The sequence below is a fragment of the Coenobita brevimanus genome, chromosome 103 (genome assembly GCF_032717465.1).
Source record: "Coenobita brevimanus isolate Jiangsu-jjx chromosome 103, ASM3271746v2, whole genome shotgun sequence".
Lineage (NCBI taxonomy): Eukaryota > Metazoa > Arthropoda > Malacostraca > Decapoda > Coenobitidae > Coenobita > Coenobita brevimanus.
In genome coordinates, this window is record NC_137056.1 from 8,669,787 (window position 1) to 8,695,871 (window position 26,085).

At 42.2% G+C, this 26,085-nt stretch overlaps 2 protein-coding genes across 2 annotated transcripts in view; one reads left to right on the plus strand and one right to left on the minus strand.

The window, feature by feature from the left end:
• Window positions 1–26,085, plus strand: part of LOC145415581 (guanine deaminase-like) — an 89,350-nt gene that overhangs the window by 45,890 nt on the left and 17,375 nt on the right. The window contains exons 6-10 of the mRNA XM_080284802.1: window positions 7,468–7,683; window positions 14,150–14,315; window positions 15,145–15,291; window positions 15,787–15,893; window positions 16,809–16,915. Of these exons, the coding sequence (XP_080140928.1) occupies window positions 7,468–7,683; window positions 14,150–14,315; window positions 15,145–15,291; window positions 15,787–15,893; window positions 16,809–16,915 (743 nt within the window). The remainder of the gene's footprint in view (window positions 1–7,467; window positions 7,684–14,149; window positions 14,316–15,144; window positions 15,292–15,786; window positions 15,894–16,808; window positions 16,916–26,085) is intronic.
• The window catches only part of Ufsp1 (UFM1 specific peptidase 1), a 112,321-nt gene that overhangs the window by 5,602 nt on the left and 80,634 nt on the right, over window positions 1–26,085 (minus strand). The window lies entirely within an intron of this gene.

Below are 26,085 nucleotides of genomic sequence, written 5' to 3' on the forward strand. Positions count from 1 at the left end.
AGCTTGTTATGAGCGTCTGTCTTCCCCTGTTTATTTCTTCCCTGTGCCTGTCTGTGTAGAAACGGAAGAGTTTGTCGATACCAACCAGAAGTTCCTCCGTTCTTAGGTTGCTCACTTCCTGTGCCTTCACCTCTTCCTTGACCTTATCCATGGCAGCAAGGATCTTCATAATGTTTGACATACACAGCTCAGTCCTGCCTTCCATCACACTAGGCTGCTCAACTTGACTCTGTCTGGCGTCGGGCTCTGCGTCACCCTCGTCTATCCGTTGTAACACTTCCTCGGGAGGCTGTTCCTCAGTAGCAGTGTGCACTTCTTGTGCGTCCGCCAATGTAACGTCCTCGAAACCTGCTACAGCTTGTGCTGCTGTCAATGTTGCTGCCTCAGCATCGGCCAGTGGTTGAATGGCCGTCTCCTGGGTGATGCACAGGTGAGGCATGAGCATTCGCCACGCATGGTTCACCGTTGCAGGTGTAATCTGGTGCCAGGCTTGAAGGAGAAATTCAATTGCGTCCTTCACCATAAAGTTACACCAAAATGCCTAAACAGTCATGGCATCTGTGGTAGGTCGGGATAGAGGTGCTGGTAGAGATGGAACGGAAGCAGATGCCTCATCAAGGTCTTCATCGTGATCTTCTTGTAGGGCATGAAGCTCCTCTTGTGTGTCGGTCTTCCTGCGTAGGTAGTCATACACTTCCTTATGGTAGAAATGCTTCACTGCGGCGATTAGTTCTTGACTGAGTGGCTGCATTAGTGACGTTGTGTGGGGCGGCAGAAACACAACACGACAATCCTTGTGAAGATCTTCCAGAAATGGAGAGTGACTTGGTGCGTTATCAAGCACAAGGAGCATCTTAAATGGAATGCCCAGTTCCCGACACTTGGCTCTTGCATCAGGAACACACCGCCTTGTTAACCAGTCTGCCATAATGTTCCCAGTCATCCAACCATTTACAGACTTATACCAATACACGCCACTTGCATTCATGTTTGTGAGGTTTTTGTAGCACCTTAGATATGAAGCTGTGTGTACAACAACTGGCCTCATCTTGTGGCTCCCAGACAGGTTTACAGTGAACATTACCATCATCTTACACTTCTGGAGCTTGCGACCACGGGCTTGTTTCTGTCTTTTAGCGATGTAAGTTGATTTTGGCATGGCCTTGTAATATAAGGACGTTTCATCGATGTTGTAGATCTGGTCCTTGGTGTACTGTCCCTCTTCAATAATCGTTTTAAATATTGTAGGATAGTCTCTCGTGGCTAGCTCATCGGCAGAGGCACGTTCACCAGACAATTTCATGTAACGGAGTTCCTTGCGCTTGAGAAAACGGTCCAGCCATCCAACCGATGCCCTGAACGGTTTTTCCACTTTTAACTTTCAAGATGCAGCCTTGTAAAAGAGCTGGGCTTGGTTCCGAATAAATCTTCCATTGAGTGGAACACCTTCCTTTTCTTTCCGCATTATGAAGTGGCAAGATAGCGCTCCATTAATATCATAGCACGATTTCTCACCCGCGAACAGCCGTCTAGGTCAGAGGCACCGTACGTCTTCACTACAGCCTTTATGGCTTCACGGTTCTTCCACACAGTTCTCACTGTAGATTCAGCCAGTCCCAGGGTTATCCCGATAGCCATGTTTCCTTGACCCTCCTCCTTCATCTTAATTATCTTTAACTTGGTGGCGTGCGTCAGAAGTTTCTTTACTCTTGGGGTTGGAGTCATGGTGCAGCAAAGTACAGGCAGCACAAAAAACACCACATGTTGTACACGACAGGTTAGCTGCAGAGAGCGGATCCGCACAGTGCACGAGCAGGGACTGTTATGGTGCGCCCGCTCCCTTGTACTCCAAGCTACACAGTAGAATGCCCGGGAATTTCTGCGCATCAACATGACGACACGTGACGAGCCCTGTGAGGGGTGGTCGCGCACTAGTAGAAAATGGCATTTTTGAGCCACTCCTTGCCTCTGCCTCGTGTTCTGTGCGGTAAACTCGCGCATTAAAGGGTTTTTGGTTATGATTTTTGGTCACTCGTGCACAAGGCGAATCGCGCACTGCGGTGACGCGCACTGTGCGAGCCCACTGTAATGGCATTATTCTGTCTATGTATCTATTGCCAGATGCCTCAATTCCATAAGGGGTGGCTGCAAACAAACTGCCTCCATGATGCCCTGTCCCCCACCATTTCACTGCCCTACCCCCAGCTCACACCCCCCTCACTGATATATTTCCACTCCATTCCTCCATCTCATTCATGGCCTCCCCTCCCTCTCTCCCCCTCCATCTCACTCACATACACTCTCCTCATTAGTCTCTCACTCTCTATCTTCTCCACAAGGCTAAATTTTAGTGTATTTTTCCAAATGCTTTCTATTACATCCATGTCCACACCACAGTGCTCCCTCACTTCCTCATTTGTTAGTCTCTCTCTCCATGTAACTCCAGCTCTCACTCTTGGATTGTGTCCCTCCAACACAGTCCAAGCTTAGCTTCCATACATTAGAGTTGGTATCACAATACTACCATGCAACATTTTTTTTACTTTTATGCTCACTTCCCAACTTCTTATCATTGCTTCCAAAGAATCAGCAACTTTCTTCCTTGTTGCACCCTTTAGAGTGCTTCATCCTCCTAACTTCCATCCTTATGCATCACATTACCAAAGAACTTAAATGCACTCATATTTTCCATTTCTTCATCATCCAACCCCACTGTGCATTCAGTGACTTCATTTCTCTAGAAGACCATAACTTTGCTCTTCCACACACTCACTTTTAGATTCAGTTTCTTACACACTCTCCCAAACTCATTCATCAAACCTTGCAGTTTTCCTTCATCTACACTTAACTATACAGTATCATCTGCAAACAACAGTACAGGAAATTTCCAATTTCTATCCACTCTGTTGTATGCTTTCTCCAAATCCATGAAGACAGCATACAACTTCTTTCCAATCTCTAGAAACTTTTCCACTCCCATCTCTAGATACTCTTCCACTAAAGACCTAAGGATGAATATTTGATCTACACAACCTCTTCCCTTCCTAAAACGTCCCTGTTCTTCTCCAACTAATTCCTCTGTTATTTCCCTAACTGTCAATACGTATCCTACCATATACAGTACTGTACTTTTCCTATTACACTAGGAAGACAAATGCCCCTATGACTACCATACATTTCTTTTTCCCTTTTCTCTTTTTACAGGGGAATAATTATACCTGACTTCCAATCCTCCAGGACTCTACCTTCCTTCCAGGCCAATCTGCACATCTTCCATATCCATTCTACTACTATCTCTCCCCCATGCTTCAGCATTTCACCACATAATCAATTCCTGAGGCTTTTCCCCTTTTGACTTCACTGCTTCCACTACTTTCATCCTACTAATCTCTTCCTTCTTTTTCACTCCCTCCTTCTCCTGGCCATTCCTTAGCCACTTATACTCACATTACTTTCATTGACCAGCTCCATGCTGCACTAGTTGGTCACATTTTTTTTCTTTCTTGTATTCTTTCTTTCCCACTTGTTTAATTGTGGCATGCACTTCTACCCTTCAGAATTAACCACTTCTGACCAAACTTGGACATAATGACCAATGTATGAACTAGTTGTGTCCGCAAGGTTTTGTTGGCTAGGCAACTACTCGTGTAGGAACAGCCGAAAACCCGCTTTTTCGTACTTTTCAAGTTTTGAGCTGTAGAAGCATTACTAATGGGTGAAGAAAGCTCTTACTTCTTTAAGCATAATCTTGAGGTCATTCCCTATTGGAAGTGTGCCATCCATTTTTTTCCCTCTCTCTTCTAGTTTTCGAGTGGCAACCTGAAAAGATTGGCCTCAGTGTCCCTAGCAACCGGTACTGGTTTTCAAATATGTTCCCTTAGTTCTCCAGTAGCTCAATGGAATTAAATGAAATTATGCATTGTTATACACATTAACTAGTATTACAACTTTCTACCGTACACCTATGTGCTACATAGGCCAGGTCAGGGGTCAGGGGTCATCAAATGTAAAAACAGTGAAAATAGCTAAAATCATAACTATGCTCGTGCAAAATGCCAAGGCTTGGAAGATTATTAAGCCAGGGCCGTGATTCTCGGATGGAATGTTCGCTGGAGTACCTCCATACAAAAATGACATTTAGTGCCAGTCGCTGGCAGCGTCACCTAGAAGTTGTGCCTCTGGTGAGCCATTCTGCAAATTTCAAGCTCCCTAGCTCCACAGTGGGTGGATGGAATCGAATGAAACTTTGCATGCATGCTTACAGACATTGATGAGTACTACAAGTGTGTTTCGTACATGCATGACCTACATCCCCAACATCAGGGGTCAAAGGTCATCAAGTGCAGAAAATATGAAAAGCGCTAATTTTTCGACCTTGTTCACGCAAAATGCTAAGGCTCCAAAGATGATTAAGCCAGGGCCATGATTCTTGGGTGGAATGTTGCACTGGAGTATCTCCATGTAGAAATAACTTTTAGTGTCGAAATTCAACTTCTGGTCGCTGACAAAGCTTTGTCCGCTTAGAGCTGGCCGTCATCACCTAACAGCTTGTTTTTTATGTTTAACTGTTCCTTAAAATGTTCTCTCCATCTGTACACTTTTTCTTCCATCTCCATTATTAATCTACCATTTTTATCTTTCACTCTCCAACTGTCAGGAAACCAGCAACTACAAGAGTGGAACACTTCTGTCAGAGCCTCAGTGAGTTGCCAGTTAGTCCAATAAGCCATAACTTCTGCATGATGTGCTACTTTAATTTCCAAATTGCCCTCTTACGGTTTCTATCCTTCTGTCTGTGCCTTCATCTCTAGCTTCCTTTCTGGTCGTTCTATGGCTGCTGTTGTAGACGGCCATCATTCTTCTCCTAGATCTATCAACAGTGGTGTTCCTCAGGGCTCTGTCCTATCACCAACTCTCTTCCTTTTATTCATCAATGACCTTCTAAGCTGTGCATCTAACCCTATCCACTCATACGCTGATGACTCCACCCTTCACCTTTCCATTTGGTTCCCGCAATGCCCATCTCATCAGTTACTTCAACAAACAAGGGATGAGGCTATGGCACACCTAATGTCTGACTTGGCTCATATCTCAGACTGGGGTAAAAATAATCTGTTTTTAATGCATCAAAGACTCAGTTCTTACACCTATCAACCCGACAAAATCTTCCACAGGTGTACCCACTAATGTTTAATAATATTCAGCTTAATCCTCCATCATTCTTGAACATGCTTGGGGTTTCATTTACTGTACTCAGGACTTATCTTGGAAAGATCATATTACATCTCTTGTAAAATCTGCTTCCAAGAGATTAGGTGTGCTAAGCCGACTCCGTTCCTTCTTTACTCATGCACAATTGTTGGCTCTATACACAGGTTTTATCCGCCCCTGTGTGGAGTACAACTCTCATGTGTGGGAAGGTTCCCAACATACAGTTCTCCTCAATAAGGTGGAGTCAAAGGCTTTTTGTCTCATTAACTCTCCTCCTCTTACTGACTCCCTTCAACCTGTCTCTTTGCTGCACTGTTGCGTCTTTATCTCTTTTCTATCACTACTTCAGTGGTCACTGCTCCTCTGAACTGTCGCATGCATTCCTCCACTCTGCGACAGGCACATAGCACCCATCTAGCTGCAATCTGTCATCCGTTTTCTGTCCAGCTCTCTAATGCAAGAGTTAACTGTTACTCCCAGTCCTTCATTTATGCAACAGGTCAACTCTGGAACTGTCTCCCTCTGTCGGTATTTCCTGCTTCCTATGATCTCCTGTCTTTCAAATGCAGTGTGTCCAGGCATCTCAAAATGATCGATCTTGAATTTGGCTCTCTCTTGTATTTTTTTTTTCTTGGAGGGAACAGTTATTGCAGGCTCGTGGCCTTTGGTTCTTCCTTTCTCACATTTAAAAAAAAAAATTTCAGTAATTTATTTCATCTTTACCTCTCTTCCTTTAGCCACAGTCAGCCTTGCATTTATCATCAAAACCTGCTTTTCGAGACAGGTTTGAGCCTTCCTCAGGTGCTAATGCCATGGTAAATGGATCAGGAAGTGCACGAATTTCATTCATTGCAGCTACTGCTATAGTACTTTTTGTCTGGGTTCAACCTAGGGGATGGGGATAAGAGATGACAAAGGGCCTAATATCCCATAACAACTATGTGATGCAACTCCCATGAGAAACTTGTATGGTGTGTCATTAAAAATCCTGCTCATATGACAGAGGTCACAAGCCCCCATTGTTGACTCATGAGGAGTTAAATTGTATGCTACAGGTCAATTTTGTTGCCATCCCCCGGTAATCCAGCAACTGAGGTAGATGCTTGCTTGTTAATTACCACCAATTCCACTACCATTAAGAAATCTTGATAAGAAAATGCCAGAGCTTTTCTGTCTATCCATCTAATGCCAGATACAGTAATCCCTGAGGGAATGGCCACTAACAAATCACTTTCATACTGCCCTGTCCTCTGCCACAGGGCTGTCCTTCCTCCATCTCACACCACTCCACTCTCATCTTCAGTCTTGCTCACACTCAACCTCACTCATACATGGTACAGTATATTCTCCTGATCGGTCTCAGCACACCTGCATCAACACCACAGTACAGTTCTCCTAAACTTCCTTGTTTGTATATCTGCCTCTTCACCTAAGTCCACACACTCTTCTCAGATAACTCATTTCCATTTCTCTCACTCTTGACTTGTGTCCTTCCAACAAAGTCCAGGTTCCACTGCCATACATTAGTGTGGGGATCACACTACAGTACTATACTGTTGTGCAACAACTTCACTTCCGTGTTTGCCTCCCTATACTTTGTCGCCACATTCATTGTACCTTCAACCCTTCTTCCGTGCTGTATCCTTTCTTGCACTTCATCCTTTAAACCTGGGGTTCCCAAATAGGAGATAATTCCCTGGGGGGGGGGGGGCAATTTGGACACTCCAGGAGGGAGGTGGGGAATAAACAGATAAGGCCAAAATGGCAAAAGTAACCCTTTTGATGTGTTGCAGATTTTATATATTTATGGTCAAATGCTGTTTGGCTTTTAATTTGTGCTTTTTAAGAGAAAAACCAGAATTTTTACCCTCCAGTAAGAATCCTGCTACATGAATGTACAAAATCTCTTAACATATTCCCCAAACTTTGTCAAAAATCTCCATAATACCACCAGATTTCTTGTCATTACATGTCGAAAGGTAGCACTAAGTGGAGGCAAATAACTCAAGAAGCAAGAGTTAATATATTTAAAAATGACTCCCAAAGGGGAAGTGGAACTCCCCCCCTTTGAAAGCTGACGAATGGGGGAATCACCAAAGTTTTCTGGTTAAAGTAGGAAATGACCAGTACAAGTTTGGGAACCTCTGCTCTAAACAAACATATACATTTTTCATTTCTTGAAACAACTCATCTGACAGCATCAGTGCTGACAGAACAGTATTGAATGATAAAATCCACCATACTTTTCATCCACAGAATCCCCTAGTGAATGCCATTGTGACACCAAGGTTTGCACCAACCTGCCCAGAAGACCAGCTGGCAGCCCTGGCAGATGTGGCAGCTAAAAATGACTGCCATATCCAGACTCACATGAGTGAGACCAAGCCCGAGGTGAAGTGGGTAAGCAAGCTGTTTCCTTCAGCAAAGTCCTACACTGATGTCTATGAGCAGGCTGGGCTCCTCACTAAGAAGGTATGGTAAGATAAATATGCTGAAAATGTCAGAATCATGACTGGTAAATGGGTGAATGAATGTGTACGAAAATGGGTCTCTACTTTTCCTAGATTAATCTTACAAAGACATTCTATATGGTGGCCCCTCAAGTTACACAGCTAAGTTAGGATCCCACCTAGCTAGAAACCATTTATCTCAGCCCATTTAACCCATTACAGTAATTCCTCCCTTGATACTGTAGCTGTGTTCCTAAAATTGCTACTGAGCAAAAACTACTTAAAGTGAGGGTTATATTTCAGCAAGAATAGACACGTAAAGTCCATCCCAGACAATTTACCAACCAACAAAGCTCCAGGCCCAGATGGAATTAATCCAATTGTTTTGAAAAAGTGCTCCCCAGAACTTGCCTCTGTTCCAGCAAATTATTCAGACTATGCATACTTCTTCATTCCCTAATTCATGGAAAGATGCCAATATCCACCCAATTCCAAAGAAAAGAAGTTCCTCTGACCCCTCTGATTACAGAACAACAGTTATCATGTCTTCTCTTGGTAAAGTATTTGAAACTGTAATTAATAAGCACATAGTTAAATACCTTGAATCCAATAACTTAATTAGTGACAAACAATATGGTTTTTGCTATGAAAGATCCACCACTGATATACAATACTCAGTCTCCTGACTCATACCATCATCCATCAATCAACTGACCAACACTGAGAAACTCATGCAGTAGCCCTTGATATTCTAAAGCTTTCGACAGTGTGTGGCACCATTCCCTGCTATCCAAACTCCCTTGCTATGGACTAACGTTTTTTTGTTCCTCTGCTTTCCTCATATCTCAGCGACAGAAAGATAAAAGTAAAAGTAGATGAAGTATATTCCAGTTTCCACTCAACACCAGCGTGCCACAAGTATCAGTTCTGGCACCAACCCTATTACTAGTTCATATTAATGATCTCTTATCTGTCACCTGTCATCCACAACCCCATCCATTCATATGCAGATGACTCAACACTTCACAGTTCATTCACACTTGAACACCCCTTCACAAAGGTTAATGTCTCTAACTCTCAACTCAGTGCAGCCGTCTCCATAAATCAAGACCTATTTAAGATCATTGAATGGGGACAAAATAACCTTGTCTCATTTAATGCTAGTAAAACCAAATACAGTATATACAGTTTACCAATAGACAGATATTGCCACATTCCTATATTACCTTCAATGCTACTAATATTCCCATTTCCAAAAGTATTGAAATTCTCAGTGTTTCACTCAACAGTGTCCTCAGCTCAACCTCTAATGTCAGATCACTTCCTAAAACTGCCTAAAAGAAACTTGGATTGTTGTACAGAGTCTGTAACCTCTTCACTGACAAGCAGTTAACTATAATTTATAAGTCATGTGTGCTCTCAGCTAGAATACTGCTCACCCTTGTGGAATGGATGTGGAGAGGTTGCACTGAAACAACTTAACGAAATTCAGAACAAAGCTGTTGGAATTATTAATAACCCTGCTATTAAAAATAAACTACCTCCCCTACCAGCAGGGGCATACCTAGAGATTTGGGGGCCCGGGGGGCTAGGTTCTTTGTGGGGACCCCCCTCCTGGAGGGGGGCCCTGCAAAGAACCTAGCCCCCCTCATGCTCAAAACTTATCTAATATCTCAGCCAGGATTGTCAGGATAATAAATATACAGTATATATTTTTAAATATTAATAACAAGCCTATAAATTTTTAAGGCTTTCCCGGGGGGCAGTTTCAAACAGCCCCCCCCTGCCCCCCCCTCAGGTATGCCACTGCCTACCAATAAGGAGGAATGTTGCCTCCCTTGCATTATTTTACATATACTTTTACGGTAAATGCTCAGATGAAGTTGTGTCCGTTGTGCCACCTCTCCATGCCGTCCCTTGTGCTACACGGGCATCTGGTAGTGCTCATGACTGGAATACAGCCATATTGCAGAACTTCTGCCTATTAGACTTCTTTTATTCCCTGAACTACATCTCTCTGGAACTCGCTTCCCTGGAGTTGTTTCTCACCAAACTTCAACCTACAGCTGTTCAAGTCCAACTGTTACAGATTTTTATGAATGGAGGATGCTAGTAATCTGGTGTATGGATTATTTTTTTATTCATTTGCTTTTCCATCCTCTGTTATGCTATTTAAAAAAAAAAGAAAAAAGAAAAAAAGAAAGTTTATCATTTCAAATATTATGAAATATTCAAGACAGCAAATTAGTATTAAAAGTGCATAAGATGTCTCTGTAAGCATAAGTCTTAAAATCATTATGTATTATAATGAATTATATGACACACAGCATTGATATAAATGCTAGTGAGCTGTATAAAGTCATCCTGACTGATTAATAGTGAACAATGGTGTTAAGTGAAAATTGTTCTGATGTTAATCAACAGCATTATGTAGTAAACACATTAAGCCAAAGAATGTGTGGTGAAGAAGAAATGACTGTATTTAAGCTAATGTGATAACCACAACTCAGTCTTGAAATTCACTTCCCTCCTAACCCCTTATATAATCTTGACTTGCTTACTGATATGCTTTCTGAAGTCATAAAACAGTTACATGTGAGAGGCTTAGTAACCTGCAGTGACTTCAAATGATCTGACTGGGATGGAAAGGATGTACAGTACAGAGTCTGACTGATCCTGAGGTAGCCAAGTTGATCACTGAATTAATTTACTCCTAACTTGGAGAATACAAGAAAATAACAGGCCATTTTGACTGTTGTCCTCAAGACAGCTACACTTTCTGAGGGCATGCTGGTTGGTGTTTATGCTGACTGATGGATTTGTTGGCACAACATACAAATTGGCATATGGTCATACAACCTATTTACAACCTATATGGCCCGTCCTCGTTATAACGATGGGATGCGTTTAGGAAAACCCATTGCTGAGCCAGGGTATCATTAACCGGGGACGTTATACCATAGAAAGTATAGGGATGCATTGGAGAGCCTTGGGATTCCTTCCCAACCAAGTCCAAAACCCACCCAAATGAGTCCCAAAACAGTTTCTAGCTCACCTAAACTCCCCAAGAGCTTTCAAACAAGCTAAACCAAGCCTAACTCACCTAAACCTCCTCAAAAAAATCTGAAAATCATAAAAAATATGTCATTATCATCATCATTATCCGGATCTCCTTTCCCACCCTAGGGCAGGATGAGGAGTAACAATGTCCAGACAGCCCAAATTTGCCCAGTCCAATGGGACAAGCATCCATTCACTCATCATTCAAGCCCCCAGAATCCTGGCTCTATCGGACACGCCAAAAACATTCACCACGTTTTGTAGCTTCACAAAACCATATCCAATAGAGTCATGCCGGATGCTGCCACGTTAAAAAGGGGTGCCAAATCCCTGATCATGCACTTCTCCTCACAACATTCATCCAGCCCACTCGATCTCTTGTCAGTTCCCTAGCCTCACCGACTTCCAAACCTCTATTCCTCACACACTCATCCACCATATTTCTCCACCTTCTCCTTGGCCAACCTCGCCTCCTCCCTCCTTCAAGTTCGCTCAGATATACCTTTTTCACCACTCTATTGTTATCCATTCTCTCCACATGACCATGCCATCTCAGTACACTCTTTTCGATTCTGGTGTCCACCGACTTCCTCACTCCACATCTTTCACGAATCACATTACTTTGTATCCTATCCACCCTCTGTACTCCACATGCATTCCTCAGCAGTCCCATCTCCACTGCTCTTACTCCTGACTTTTCATTTTCATGCCACACCACAGTCTCACATCCATATGTTAAAGTTGGCACTAGCACTCCTTCATGTAAGCCTCGTGCAGCTGCAACGCTCAAGCCTCTGTTTCTTATCAACACCTTCATTGCACCAGTTACTATTCTTCCTTGTGTCACTCTACCTTCAACTTCTTTTGCACATTTTTTTTTTCCTCTTTTCTATCACTGTACCCAAGTATTTGAACTCTCTTTGTGGTGGATGGGAATGCCCATCATCCACTCACTCAGTGTAGAGATGTCATATGATCTCTACACTGAGCGACAAGCCAAATGGTTTCCTGTACCCAGGAAACCATTTGCTAAGCTGGGTGGTAACCATATAACCGGGTTTTTTGGCAGGGTTAAGTGTCTCCCAGATTCCCCTCTCCAAAATCACTTAATTATGGCAGTTATTTCAGAGAGTTGTTGTTTATAAAAAATAAGTCTGTAAAAAAATCAAACTTGGTTAACTGTACCCAAAAATGGCAGTGTTCACCCCACCATTGACTAAAACATATTAATCTACATCTAAAAATAGTCTATAAATCAACCTACACACAAAATTTAAGTTTAAAGTATCATCAAAATCAGTTAAAAAAGAAACCATCAGATAAAAACCCATCAGATATCCGGGGACTGGCCATCGATAGGCAGGGTAGGATGTTAATTTTTTTACATCGCTACAGTGGGGTACCATACAGCAATTGATTGTACAGGGGGTATGGGTGTAGTCTGTTAATTTAACCTGGCCAAAAACTGTTAACTCTATCTTGAATACTGAGTTATGACTAATGATGCTAATAATGAAGAAGTGCAATGGAATGGAGGCAGGGGCGGAATAGCGTCTTATTCTACCTTTGAGTTGCTTGAAATACGCTGCAAGAGTTAAGGTGAATGAACTATAAATGCAGGTATTTACAACAGAGGTTACCAAGAACAATGCTGAATTATGACATTAAACGCCATGAATTAGATGATGTACTCGTACTTCTATATTATATTCTTGATACCACCAGATAATTTGACTTAACTTAGGAGAGACTTCCAGTAGTGAAGTAGTTAGTAAAGGCTATAGAGTACAATATCTAACTCCTCCTATTCAAAAATTATCTTCAGTGCTGAATAAAACTGTTCAGTGGTAGAAATAACAGAATATGAAATATGCCAATGGACAAACGAATTAAAGTGTCCTGTTTCATGTACAGTATAATCTAAGACTCAGATGGTCTAGTCAGCAGTCACAAGTACTGTACTGTGCATGAAATATGTTGACCTTTAACTTTCTGTTAACTGACCACTCCACTATCTTCACATAGTCAAGAGAATCCTTCATGAGACCATCCTCCTTTACTGACCTTTTTCAGAATGTCACTGACATGGACAGTAGGCCAACATACTCTCTCAAACATATTTCTCTATCTGTCCACTGGGCATTAAATTACATGCACTTTGCACACCACACGTCATACCCTACTATGACACAGAGGTTGATGCCAGCAAAGGTATGTGGGTGGAAAACTTTGACCCCACAATCTAGTGCCAGACAAGAGGGGAGGCATGGGATGGACCCTGCTGATGCAGCTTTGGGCCAGGATAGGGCTGGGACTGTCCCCAATTCCCCCTGCCTGAGCTTGGGGCCATGCTGGCAGATCCATGTCCACCTTTACTTTATTCCAAGTACAGAATAGATTGACTGCTAGAGACCGAGCAGCATGGTGAGCCACCATAAGGCTCAGTGACCATAATGCATGCATGCTGAAGCCTTTATAAATGAAAAGAAACAATTGTCTTAAGGCTCAGTGACCATAATGCATGCATGCTGAAGCCTTTATAAATGAAAAGAAACAATTGTCTTCAATACTATTATCTCTTTACAGAAGGGGGTGTATTTTTCCAGTGAATAAACTCATCTGAAACTGGCAAATTAAATCCTATACAGTACTGTAGTACAGTATATTAACAGAGCACAAGGGCAATTCTTTATAAGATACTGTGATTGGTTTTAATCCTTTAAGAGCAAGATTTAATGCCTGAAAATTTCATGCAGAATACATTATATGGTAGTGACTAGAATATAATCTGAAGTGTCTCAATCACTCTTTAGATGGTTGATTCCCTCATAATAGTAATGATTTCTAATTTGTTCAACACAGGACTGAAGGAACCAACATTCAGTGAATTTCTCATTTGGTGGTAGGTGGTAGTGACCATCATTCAATCGCTTGATGTAGCACTGCCTACTTCTTCCTTCTCTTTATCATTCTTTTTCTGTGTCTGCCCTCCTCTCTTCCTGTATCTCCTATCTTTCCTGACACTTTTTGTTACTCTTCTTTCCTTTTCAGGTGGCTTTACATTAAGTTACATGCCTAATTGTTTCCAGTAAGTCATGAAATCATTTATAACACTGGGTGGTAATCATATAACCAACCCATACATGTTCCCTATGTGACAACAAGTGAGTTGGTGGACAGTTAGTGTCCTTCCCCATAAAACAACAAACTCAAAGACAAACAACCGCCCCTTATGGGATTATGAATTCTCTCTACTGCCAGATAGATAGACATATTGAATATCTTATAAAATACGGGAAAGAATATGGGTTGGTCTCCTCAGCCAAATCATTGGATGTCAACAAAGAGGCATAATGCCTGGGTGATATGATAAAGTAGTATTTCCACAAGTACAAAAACTTGCTCAACTGTCATCAACTTTAACCCAGACGATCCTGGCACACTGCATCTGGGTAGATGATGAGGAGTTGGATGTAATGGTCAAGAACAGTGTTGGAGTGTCTCATTGCCCCAACTCCAACACAACCCTCGTGTCCGGCCAGTGTAATGTCCGCAGGCTACTCAACCGTGGCATAAAGGTCTCTCTTGGTACAGGTCAGTGTTTATTGTTCTTTCCCCTTAACTGGCCTCAGATTTTTGTCCTTTTGTAGCTTATTTCACTTAGCTCAGTGGCAGAATAAGACAATTTTATAGCTCTGCATCCTTTCCTTAACACTTTAATGATTAGTATCATATACTTGTGTACCTTTTTTGCTTTCCACTTCCTCATTTCTGGATCCTATCTCACCCCATCCCTTGGTGAGAATATGTCTGGATGATGGTAGCTGAGGGTAAAGTTCAAAATGGCTTAAAAAACAAAGAATAAAAAGACTGAAAAGAACACCTTCATATTGTCTGAACAAAGCAGATGGATATTAGACCTGAGGAAACTTAAATTTTATAATGGTAGCTAATGGTATAATTCAAAATAAGTAAAAATAAATAATAATAATAATAGGACACTGGGAAACCATTTACTATTCTGGGTGGTAACCATATAACCAAACCATGATGCCTAGTGGTTTAATGAGTAAGTAAGGCACTCCAATTGGACTGAGCCAGTGCAGGTTTATATCCAAGGGGTGATTGGGGTTCATTGCTTACATAATGCCACTCAGGAATGAGTGAAGCTGGTCACTCATCTTAAACATCAGGACCAACTTGCCTAGCCCCAGGCTTCTACGCTCCTCAGGGGACAACATAGGATTGGATGATGGATGGATGGATGGATGGACTAACAGGAACACAGTCATACTTGTCACAATAAAGTAGACGGAAATCTGGCAAGAGAAAACTCTCCTTTAACTTAAATTCTGCCACCGTTAAGTTTCCTGAGCAAAATCACAGTCTTCCAGTAAGTGTTACCCTGCAAAATTTATTTCAGACTGCTCTGGTGGATATAGTCCAAGTATGCTTAATGCCATCAGATTGTCCCTCTTTGTGTCAAGGAGCCTCAAGATACAAGACCCCGACCACAAGCCTATAACTCTCGCAGAAGCAGTTAGACTTGCCACATTAGGAGGTGCTCAAGGTAGGATGCACTTGTACACCATGTTAACTAACCCTTTTGCTGTAGTTGGTGCTATCTGCAACTTTATTCAGGTTAACACAATATTTTCAGCTGAGAGAAAACCAAGCTGTCCACTTCCCCTGGCAGTTCAGGTATCCCCATACACATTGCCTATGTGGAACACCCTTACCCAATCTATATGAATCCTTAAATATACTTATCAGGCAATCAGATTTTACTTGTGCTTTATGGTTGCATGTCCTAACTGACACCAACTGCAGTAATTGGGAATGGGCTGAACCTTTGCATAAACAGGCTTAACTTACAAGGCAGCAGGTAATTAAGTGTCATCACTCACTCAGAAGTATAAATGGGGACATGGATATAACATCAATTACTGTGAGTTGTGTTTTTTGGGGAATATTGATACTGTACTTAGCAAAAACTGACTGTGTGCCTTAATAACCCTCTTACAGTCAACAAGCATTAATCTGTGCCTTTTTTTTTCTCCTACAGTACTTAACATGGAAGACTGCATTGGCAACTTTGAGGTTGGAAAAGACTTCGATGCTCTCTTGATTGATGTCAGGGCTCCTGATTCACCTCTGGATATTTTTGACAGGGTATTGTATGCTATTTCCTGTCAGTCTCCACTGCCACTTACAAATATAATTGTGAATGCCTCTATAAATGCAAATGCAAGTCATTCATATTTCAGAAAGTCCTCACTACATGTTGTTGTTTTTTCCTTTTTTTCTAATAAGTTCATAGTAATTTACAGAAAATTTGCCTATGAAATCTCCATTGCTACCTACAGTATAAAGCTGATTTGCTACTTCCCCTAATTTACAGCACCAAGGCATGGAAAAAGTTGTGATATAATTAGATCACAACCCTGACATAATGAAGACTGCGTGTCCTCACTGCTGTATATCAATGATCACACAGCAGTACCAGTGCTAAAAGCAGGATGCTAATACTGTATATGTTATACCCAAAATATACAGCATTTTTTTTTTTTTCTACTTATCATAATGACCAAATAAATCCTCTCACTCTAATAATATTTTCTATCTATCTATCTATTGCCAGATGCCTCAATCCCGTAATGGGTGGCCACAAACAAATCGCCTCCATGTCACCTTCTCCAACGCCATTTCACTGCCCTGCTACCAGCTCACACCCCCCTCTCTCATATACCTCTCCACTCCATCCCTCCATCTCATCCTTGGCCTCTCTCTCCCTCTTCCCCCCTCCACCTCACTCACATACACTCTCCTCGTTAGTTTTTTGCTTTCCATACTGGGTATTCCCATTCTATACTGGGTATTCTGTTTTTGCTAGCTTCATATTTACCTTATCCCATTTACCTTAAGATAGACTTCTCAAGCTGGAAAGGCCAAATACAGCCTTCATTAGCCCTTTCACTGCAAGATATTTCTCTTTACTTAAAAAATTTTGTCATGTGATGATATGAATTAAACAAAAAGTATGTCATCTGACAGAAGGGAATAATGTGTACTTTTCTTCTTTAACAGGATAGCACTGAGGATTACATTGAGAAGTTCCTGTACAACGGAGATGATCGCAATATTATGAAGGTGTTTGTTGCTGGGAACTGTGTAGTGCAACGTGACAAGTTTCTGTACAGTTCAATCAGTCCTTGCTTAGTCTGAGTGAAGGAAAAATGCCACTATACAGTAAATGAAAAACTTGACACAGGACTTTTTGGTGCGTGATAGAGATGAAAAGCACAAAAAATGTTCGTTTTCAAAACAACTTTATATGACATTCAAAAGAATTTTAGATGATTTAAGAGCAATTTTAAGTATAGTGGAATTTCAAATTTCGATGGGCATATCTACCTAAAAATCACCGCGAAATTCAAATAATTGAAATTTAAACTGAACTTCTCATGGGAAAAATTAGTTTGGGTCTGGGGCCTTCGAACCTAACTACCTAAAATCATGATTTTTTGCCCACACCCCCTGTAAACTTTATGAACTATAATTGTGGATAAGTAACTGTAGTTCTGCATTGCATTCTCATACTGTCAGCAAGTGTATACTTGGTGTATTTCTACCCTTTCCTGTATTGCCATTTCTCCTTTGGCTGAGAAGATTTAGAGGTGCCAGGCTGCTCTAGTCCATTACCACTGCTACCCGAAGAACCAGTCTTGCTTGCCATCTTGAAACAGGTAAGTTGCGACGAAAATACAAAGAAAAAGTAATCCCTCTAATATCCGAACGCCCAATATCCGAACATCCCCACTAACTGGACATACCGTATTTCGCGGCATATAAGACGCACTTTTTTGTCTCAAAGTTACCTTAAAATATCCCCATGCGTCCTGCACGTTAGACTAAGGCAGGTTAGTTAGGCTTCACTGAGACGAAACTCTTATAAAGATGATCATCTCAATGCTTAGCAACCACAGGTGTTTTCTACAGTATGCAGACTTGATTTTATTTTTAAAAATAATATACACTAGTGTGTATATGCAGCAGATTTAAGAAACACCCGAGATCAGAAACACATAAAACTTTTGCGGGTTTGTTTACAGCTCAACTGGCTAACATCGTGAAGATATTTAGCGGTTTAGCAATTTAACAGTTTAGCATCCGCACTATTCCAGCAAGCTAACGTACATGATCACTGGTGAACTGTCTGCTAACCTTCTGAAAGGCAATCATGACCACTTTGCTTGCCATCCATTCACTAACGAGCAAAGCAATCATACTGGAGAGATGCTGGCTAGTGAAACTGCCAAGTCATCAAAACAGACTTTCGTCACGTAAGGAAATACAGTAACCCTAATTAGGTCAGTTACTTTTGTGACATTTTGTGAGTGTATATATGCAGCAGATATTAAAACACGCAAGTTCAAAAACACAAAGCATTCACGGTTTGTTTTCAGCTCAACTGGCCAATACCGTCAAGGGGTTTAGCGGTTTAGCAACTTAGCAGTTTAGTGTCTAGCGTACACCCTACTCTAGCAAGCTAACGAAGTTACAGCTTCACTTTTTCAGCTAAGTGAAGTACTTTAGCAATGTCTATGCAACTCAGGGCACACCCAATTACAGTATTTTGTTATGAAAATAGGATAAAATTCACTGAGTAGCATAACTGATGCAATATCTGAAATAGCAGTGCTTCACGGGCATTCATATCAGCGTCCACCATTTCTGCTGTATTCTTAGCAGACGAAGCGATCAGAATGATTGACAACGTTCACTCTCTGCATCTCTGCTGCCTAAGCAAAGCTCTCATGATCGGCAATGGGGATCATTTAGGCCGTAACGGCCAAATGTGTTAGGTTAGGTTAGGTTGTTAAATCGTTTGCCATTTTGGACGTTACGGCCGAAACGACCAGAATCCTAAGGTGTAGGTGAGAGTTTGGTGTGGGTGTAGTTAAGGAAGTAGAAGTGGGAAGAGTCAGGCTAGGGAACTGATAATCCGCTTATTATAATCCCTTCAGCCCAGCAATGTATTTTATAGGGTAGTTTATTCATGCTCGCCATATGATTTTATTCAGTTCAGGAAACATGTACTGAGGAGGTTAATGTGGGCTGTATCAAATGCCCCAAGTCTGAATATCGCCTGTGCTCAGTTATAACGATTGCCAAGTTAAAATCGTATGAAGTGTGGTATAAGCAATTCAATGGATGGTACTGAGGACCATTTACTGTATGAAAGTGACAGTGAAACAGTGATGATGACTGAGGTGATGACTTCCAGTGATGCTTCAGGACTCTGGGGAAGTAGTGATGAATTCTCAGGATTTGAAGACGAGTGAAATTTTCACCATGTCAGTAATATGAAGTGAATATAGGTTTTAGGTGATCATGACAGATGCAACCATGGAAAATTTAGGATCAATGGTGCTGTACACCTTTAGTCTTGCACTGACGATGTTTGGATGAATAAATTGTTTGAGATGTTTCATGTCCTTAAGTGATGATATTTATATTGAACAACCAAATACATTTTGATGTTTTTGGCATATAATAAAGCCACTGGGTACTCCAAAACGGACTGATGTAAATGTTTCAGAGGTGAGCGAATGTTGCATGTGGTGTGTACATGTGTGTGTGTGTGTGTGTGTACCATAGCGACTAGGAGGCAGCAGTGTTAAGACCAAAAATGGATGTTTTCACAGTACTCGAATGTTTTGAGATGGATGTCTGTTTTTAGCAAATTCTGGTAAGAGAAATATGCATTTTTAATTGTCGATGCTGCAAGGAAAACAGCTGACAGTAAGGGAGTGATACTGGGAGAAGAGGGTTGAGCCAGTTGTCTAGCGTTTGGGATGCAGCAGTGTTGCTAAGAGATAGTTTCACCATTCTCGACATGTTTTGAGATGAATGTCTGTTTTTAGTAAATTGTGATCAGTGAAGAACGTATTTTTAACTGTTGATGCTGCAAGGGAAACATCGCTGACAGTGAGGAAGTGATACTGAGAGGAAGGGGTAGAGACTGCTGTCTAGCGACTGGGAGGCAGCAGTGTTACTAAGGTGTAACAATGGATGTTTTCACCATAGTATGTTTTGAAATGAATGTTTATAGTAAATTATGATCAGTGAGGCATACATTTTTAATTGTTGATGCTGCAAGGCAAACATAGCTGACAGTGAAGAAGTGATACTGAGAGAAGAGAGTAAAAACAGCTGTCTATCCTGTTCCCAAGCAGCCTTGCTATATTGAACTTTGGTTGTAAAACATTGTAATTTGTGTATTTACAAGTGCTACCTTTTTATATTATTTGTGGAGGTAATTACAGGTTAGTTAGAGTGCATGATTAATGATGGTAGTCGTCTGATATTGTGCTTGAGTCAAGGCAATGTGAGGAAATTCCGTAACAGGTGTGGAATATGACGGGGTTCTTTTAGGATAAATGAACTGATGTGAACATTCATTATATTTTATGTTTTCGTCAGTGAATGAAAGAATAGAGTTTACTGACTTCATTTGTGGTTTTAAATTCATAAAATATTAAAAACAGTATTTAGATCAGTTTACTGATACATTTTTATCAACAAAGTTGAGATGGCCTCGTGGTTTGAAGTCACGTTTTGTGAAGATGGGGTTTTGTTTTCATTTTTCCTGTATCATTCTTTGTACATAAAAGAAGAAACTAAAGGATGATGAGCAGTACTGAATAGATTCTGAAAGGTGAGTGTGTATCTAAGTGATAGTGGCTCATATCAGTCACGTTTTGTCAAGAAGGGGCATTGTTTTCTTTTCCTGTACCATTCTTTGTATATACAAAAAAGAAACCAAAGGCTGATGATCAGTAATGAATAGATTCTGAAAGGTGAGTATGTATCTGTGTGGTAATGGCTCTTATCAAGAAACCTTACTGCAGTCTTGGTTGGGGCAAACTTTTTTTTCACAGAACTGCCCTGCCAGAATTAGGGTGCGTCTTTCACAATGCTGCGTCTTACATGCCGCGAAATACGGTAATCATCCTGGGATCCAATATTCCCAAAATGCGCCAAAAACCGCAAAAAATTTGAAAAAATCTGACTTTTTTCCCACCCGTAATTTGAAATTGCCGCCTGGCGCCGAACAGCTGTTACGCCATGGTCCCTTCACCCCTTCCTTCCTCCCCCCTCCCCCCTCCCCTGTTAGGGTTGCCATTTGGTTTTTTCATTACCAAATGTGGGCCAATTTGGTAATGAAAAATAATGAATCAGAATAATGCATTACCAAATGGATTTTTCATATGTATGAGGATACACAGGATGGAGATGGTGGATTGTTTGCTCTCTCTGATTAATCTGCTACCCTACATAGTGTGAAAATAATCAACATGGTGTTAATTATAAGGAGAGTGATTACATGTATTTCCACTTGTATATATAATTAGTGAAGAATAAAATGCTAGCTTTATGAATTTGGTAATGAAAAGTTAAATTTGGTAATGAAAGTTGAGGAGATTGGTAATGTGGCTGTTGCAATCTGGCAACTCTGTTACCCCGCCATCATCAACAGTCACAGCATAACTCCGATCGAGGGCAGATGCTCATAGCAGTGCAAGTCACAGGTGCTTGTTTTTTGTGAATAAACAGTGAATAAACTGCAATACCTCGCCACTAGAACACACGGGAATTTACAGTGTTGTGCAGTGTTAAGAAATTAGAATTTAGGGTGCAGAGGATTAACTGTGGACTGCAAACTGGCGGTTCAAACCAGTCCAGGAGCCGGGGACTTGTAAGTACTGTACCCAGAATGTTTAATATTGTATAAACTCACCTCTAAAACCTCATTTTATGGTTCTTTTGCATTTATTTCAGTCTTTTATGTCCCTTATTGGTGTGATTTGGGTCTTAAATAGGTGCTATGCATGTCCAGAGGGAGTTGTATAGGTGTTTCTCTGAGTTAGGGTCCATAAGTACGAGTCCATAAGCTGGGGCCCAATATCCGGACAGGACCACTATCCAGACCTGCCTATGGCCCTATTACGTCGGATATTGGAGGGATTACTGTATATACAACCAAATTGCAGTGAAATGCATGTCCACATGTGGAAGGTACAGGCTGAAAGAGCAACATTTGGCTGTAGAGGGCTGGCTGCTGGCAGGACAGTCGCAAGATGGCCACCGACAACATAGCATTGCCTTGCACATGGCTTGTTGTTGTTGGTACCTACTCCCATCCGGGAGCTCTTGTCCTTAAACAACATGATAAAACGGACTTCAATAGACTGGATTTCGCTTTCATTGGACTCGAGGAGCTACCAGACTAAATTCCCATACCCTGTACTGTATTTCGGAAAAAGTCCGATAAAGCCAGAAGCAGTCCGGAATGCCTGACCACTTCAGCTATGTTCACCAAAATAAAGGTAAATAAAAGACATGTTTATCAGTGTACTGTACAATATTATTATACATATATTATACCATTTGATTAATGTAGTGAAGTTATAACAGAGTACAGTACCACAATGGTAGTCAAAACAGTTTAAAAGCCATTCCTACGATCCGGATTAATGTCTGATATATCAGAAAAAGTCCGAGTTGGCAGGGAGAAGTCCGGATGACGCTTTTATCGGAATTTTGCATTTTTCGGAATGGTTTGGGCCCCAATTAGTCCGTTATGGTGAGGTCTTACTGTGTGTGTGTGTGTGTGTGTGTGTGTGTATGTATATATATATATATATATATATATATATATATATATATATATATATATATATATATATATATATATATATATATATATATATATATATATATATATATATCTATATATATATATATATACATACATAGCCCCGGGCTCCTACGCTCCTCATGGGGCAATTTAGGATTAGATGATGGATGGATGGATGGATGGATGGATGGATGGATATATATATATATATATATATATATATATACTCCATATATGTAAATATATATACTGTATATGTAAATATATATATATATATATATATATATATATATATATATATACTGCATATAGGGTAGGAGCGTTAGTATCCGATCACTGTGTTAGTGTCCGATCACTTTCAATTTTTCTTGAATAAAAACTGCTACTAGAAAAACTACAAAGATATGTTGTCTGGTAGACCACCAAAGTGTAGAGGAATGAAAGCTAAATGTTATGTGAAAAAATGAAGTAAATGGGATAAATAGTTTAGCTTCTACCATACTCAAAAGACAAGATGTTGTCTATTTTCTCCCGATTCTTATCGAAGTCTGTAAGAGTAGTACATTTTTCATAAATTCTAAAATTATATTTCCTTACATTTTCTGTTTAATTTTATGATATCATGTTGTTGTGGAATGTTCGAATAACACTAGGATAATCGAAATACTTGTTTAAATTGCACACTGTCCTAGCAAGGACAGGTGATCGGATACTAAACCCAAAATCCTCTTTGTGTTAGAATTCGATCACAAAATATTATTCTTCCAAAATGATTGAATTCATGCGACATGACATCATTTTTAAGCTTACATGTGTTACTGGGTTCATAATTTTCCTGGTGTCTACACTTTCTTATATACTGTGCTGTGTTAGTATCCGATCAGTGATCGACCACAGTGGTCAACCAATCGACCATAGTGGTCAATCAGTCAACCATAGTGGTCAATCAGTCGACCACAGTGGTCAATCAGTCGACCATAGTGGTCAATCAGTCGACCACAGTGGTCAATCAGTCGACCACAGTGGTCAATCAGTCGACCACAGTGGTCAATCAGTCGACCATAGTGGTCAATCAGTCGACCACAGTGGTCAACCAATCGACCATAGTGGTCAATCAGTCGACCACAGTGGTCAATCAGTCGACCATAGTGGTCAATCAGTCGACCACAGTGGTCAATCAATCGACCACAGTGGTCAATCAGTCGACCATAGTGGTCAATCAGTCGACCATAGTGGTCAATCAGTCGACCATAGTGGTCAATCAGTCGACCACACTGGTCAATCAGTCGACCACACTGGTCAATCAGTCGACCACACTGGTCAATCAGTTGACCACAGCGATAGATAAGGTGATGACTATTAAAATGCCCGCCGTGCCCGCCGCAGGACCTCCCGCCGCAGGACCTCCCACACCACCACCGAGCCGCCACCCCACCACCACCCCGGGAGGACACACCGGTGAGGTTAGTGATCCCGGGCAAGAGGGTCATCGGGGCATCCCGACCCTGAGCCCCTATTCCCCACAAATGCCCCAACCCCAGGCGTTCAGGCAAACTGAACTACTGTGCGGGCGGGGTAGTGACCGTCAGACCAGGGGTGGGACTGAAAAGAGGTCAGTCCCAAGTAACACCGTCTTGACGGTCTTGCTACACCCTCTAGGGCAGGAAGAGGCCCAAGGGCAGGAAGAGGCCCAAGGCTACGGCCTTAAAAGAGAAATAGACACAGGCTACGGCCTGACAAAGTGTGTAAAGGGGAAGGTGACCCCAGGCTCCGGCCTTAACACGCTGAGGAGAGAGAGTTGCCTGTGTGCATCCCTCTCCAGTTGTACTTTGGCTACGGCCAGAATACGGTCCAGGGTAGAGAGACCCTGCTACCGTACGTGTAGCGCTACCCAATTACGGAAGCGGCGACTCGGGGCCGGCCTCTTGCCGGAGCAGACGGGTGATCTCGTTTCTCCGTTAGTCGATTCCCGTACGGGCAGACACTCAGTTACGACTGGGGCACGTACCAGGGTGGAGAATTCCCTGACGGTAGGATCTGTCCATATTGGAGAGAGTGCGGCCCTCGTGCCCCTCACTCCGGCTTGTTCCCTACTGCGGGAGGAACACCACGCTGACGGCCGCTTGCCTCAGCGAAAGGGCGACCCCGATCACCCTACTGGTGTCCCTCGCACGCCGGACAAGTTCACGGCACCAGCCAAAGTCCATACTAGGGGAAGTGGAGCCCCACCTCAGCCCAATGAACACACTCAGGGAACCACGAAGAGCGTGTCTCCCTCAAGCCTCTTTCCCTCCGGGGAGCCCTTCGTCGCCATCCAGGCTTCTTGGCCAAGCGGAGGCGTTAGAGTGGTGGTAAGGCCCGATTGCGGAGTTACCGCCCACACCCGGACGCTCCTTAGCACTGTTGGAGCCCTACAGGAGTCGCTGCCGCAGCCCAGCCCTGATGGCGCCTCTCCCCCTGAGTACCTGCAGACCCCGGACGCCCAGGCCTCCCACCACGGTCCCCGACGACGGCGATCTAGGCTCTCTCACGCCCCGGCAGAAGAAGAAGCAGGCCTGAATCCTCCGCCTGTTCGGTCCTAGTCCCGAGGGCTCCCGATCAGGTCGAGGCCCCCAGACTACGAGGCCTCCCTGCACCCCACCAGCGCGGCCCTAGGAAGGAGCCGCCCCTCAGGTCGAGGCCCTAAACAAGGGAGCCTCCCTGACAGTAAGTACTAGTGACCCAACTACCCAAGAAACACGGGTAGAACAGTGATAGTGACAGTGACCCCTAATACAGTGACAGTGATCCAATGCACAGTGGCAGTGACAAATAAAAGTTATGTTAAACAGTGATATCGGAGTAAGTCGTGCTTGAACATTAGACAGTTCAGTTCCCCCTCTCAGAAAGGAAGCAGGAAGTTTTCTGTGGAGTCGAAGGTAGGTGTGTGAGTGAGCCGAAAGGCTAGTGAAGTGCTCCCCTGCGACTAGGTGACGGTGTCGGATGTCGCCACACGCACCCTACCTTTATTATAGTATCATATCCCCCACAGACTCCCGATCACAGTATATAAGTGAAACTCCCCCGTTTATTATTATCCACCAGTGACACGACAAATGTTCTCGATTGACCATCGCAGTGAAGTGATATCTCTCCTCAATAACAGTAACCCATATCCCTGACTGCCCTGTGCCCTGTGCAAAAGTAGATTGGATCCAATTATAAGTGTATTATTGTATCTCTGTGTTATTGTGTACCAAATATTGTGTATGTAGCACTGTAAGGGATAGAATTTAAGCAATAGATGTGATTCGGTGTACTGTCTCTTTTTATGCCCCGTTACTTTGTCAGTGCATTACATCCGGTCTAGCCAAAGGACCCCGTCCCAGTGCTCGTGTTTTTACGACGAGAAGTCGCCTTAAAAACACAGCATTACAACTATGGTAAATGAGTTAAATTTATTAAGACCACTATTTCTGCAAAAATTTTAATATATTATGAACAAGTGAGGGTTACGTGTGTTGGCCTATACAGAAACCGCTGACATCCTGTACACTGCGCATCCCCTGCGCACCCCCCACCCATCGTGCGCTCAGTTTCATGAAGTTCACTTGGCTAAAGATCTCAAGGACTTACAAATAATATTGTATGGGTTGCCCCCAAACTCAACTCACTTCATGC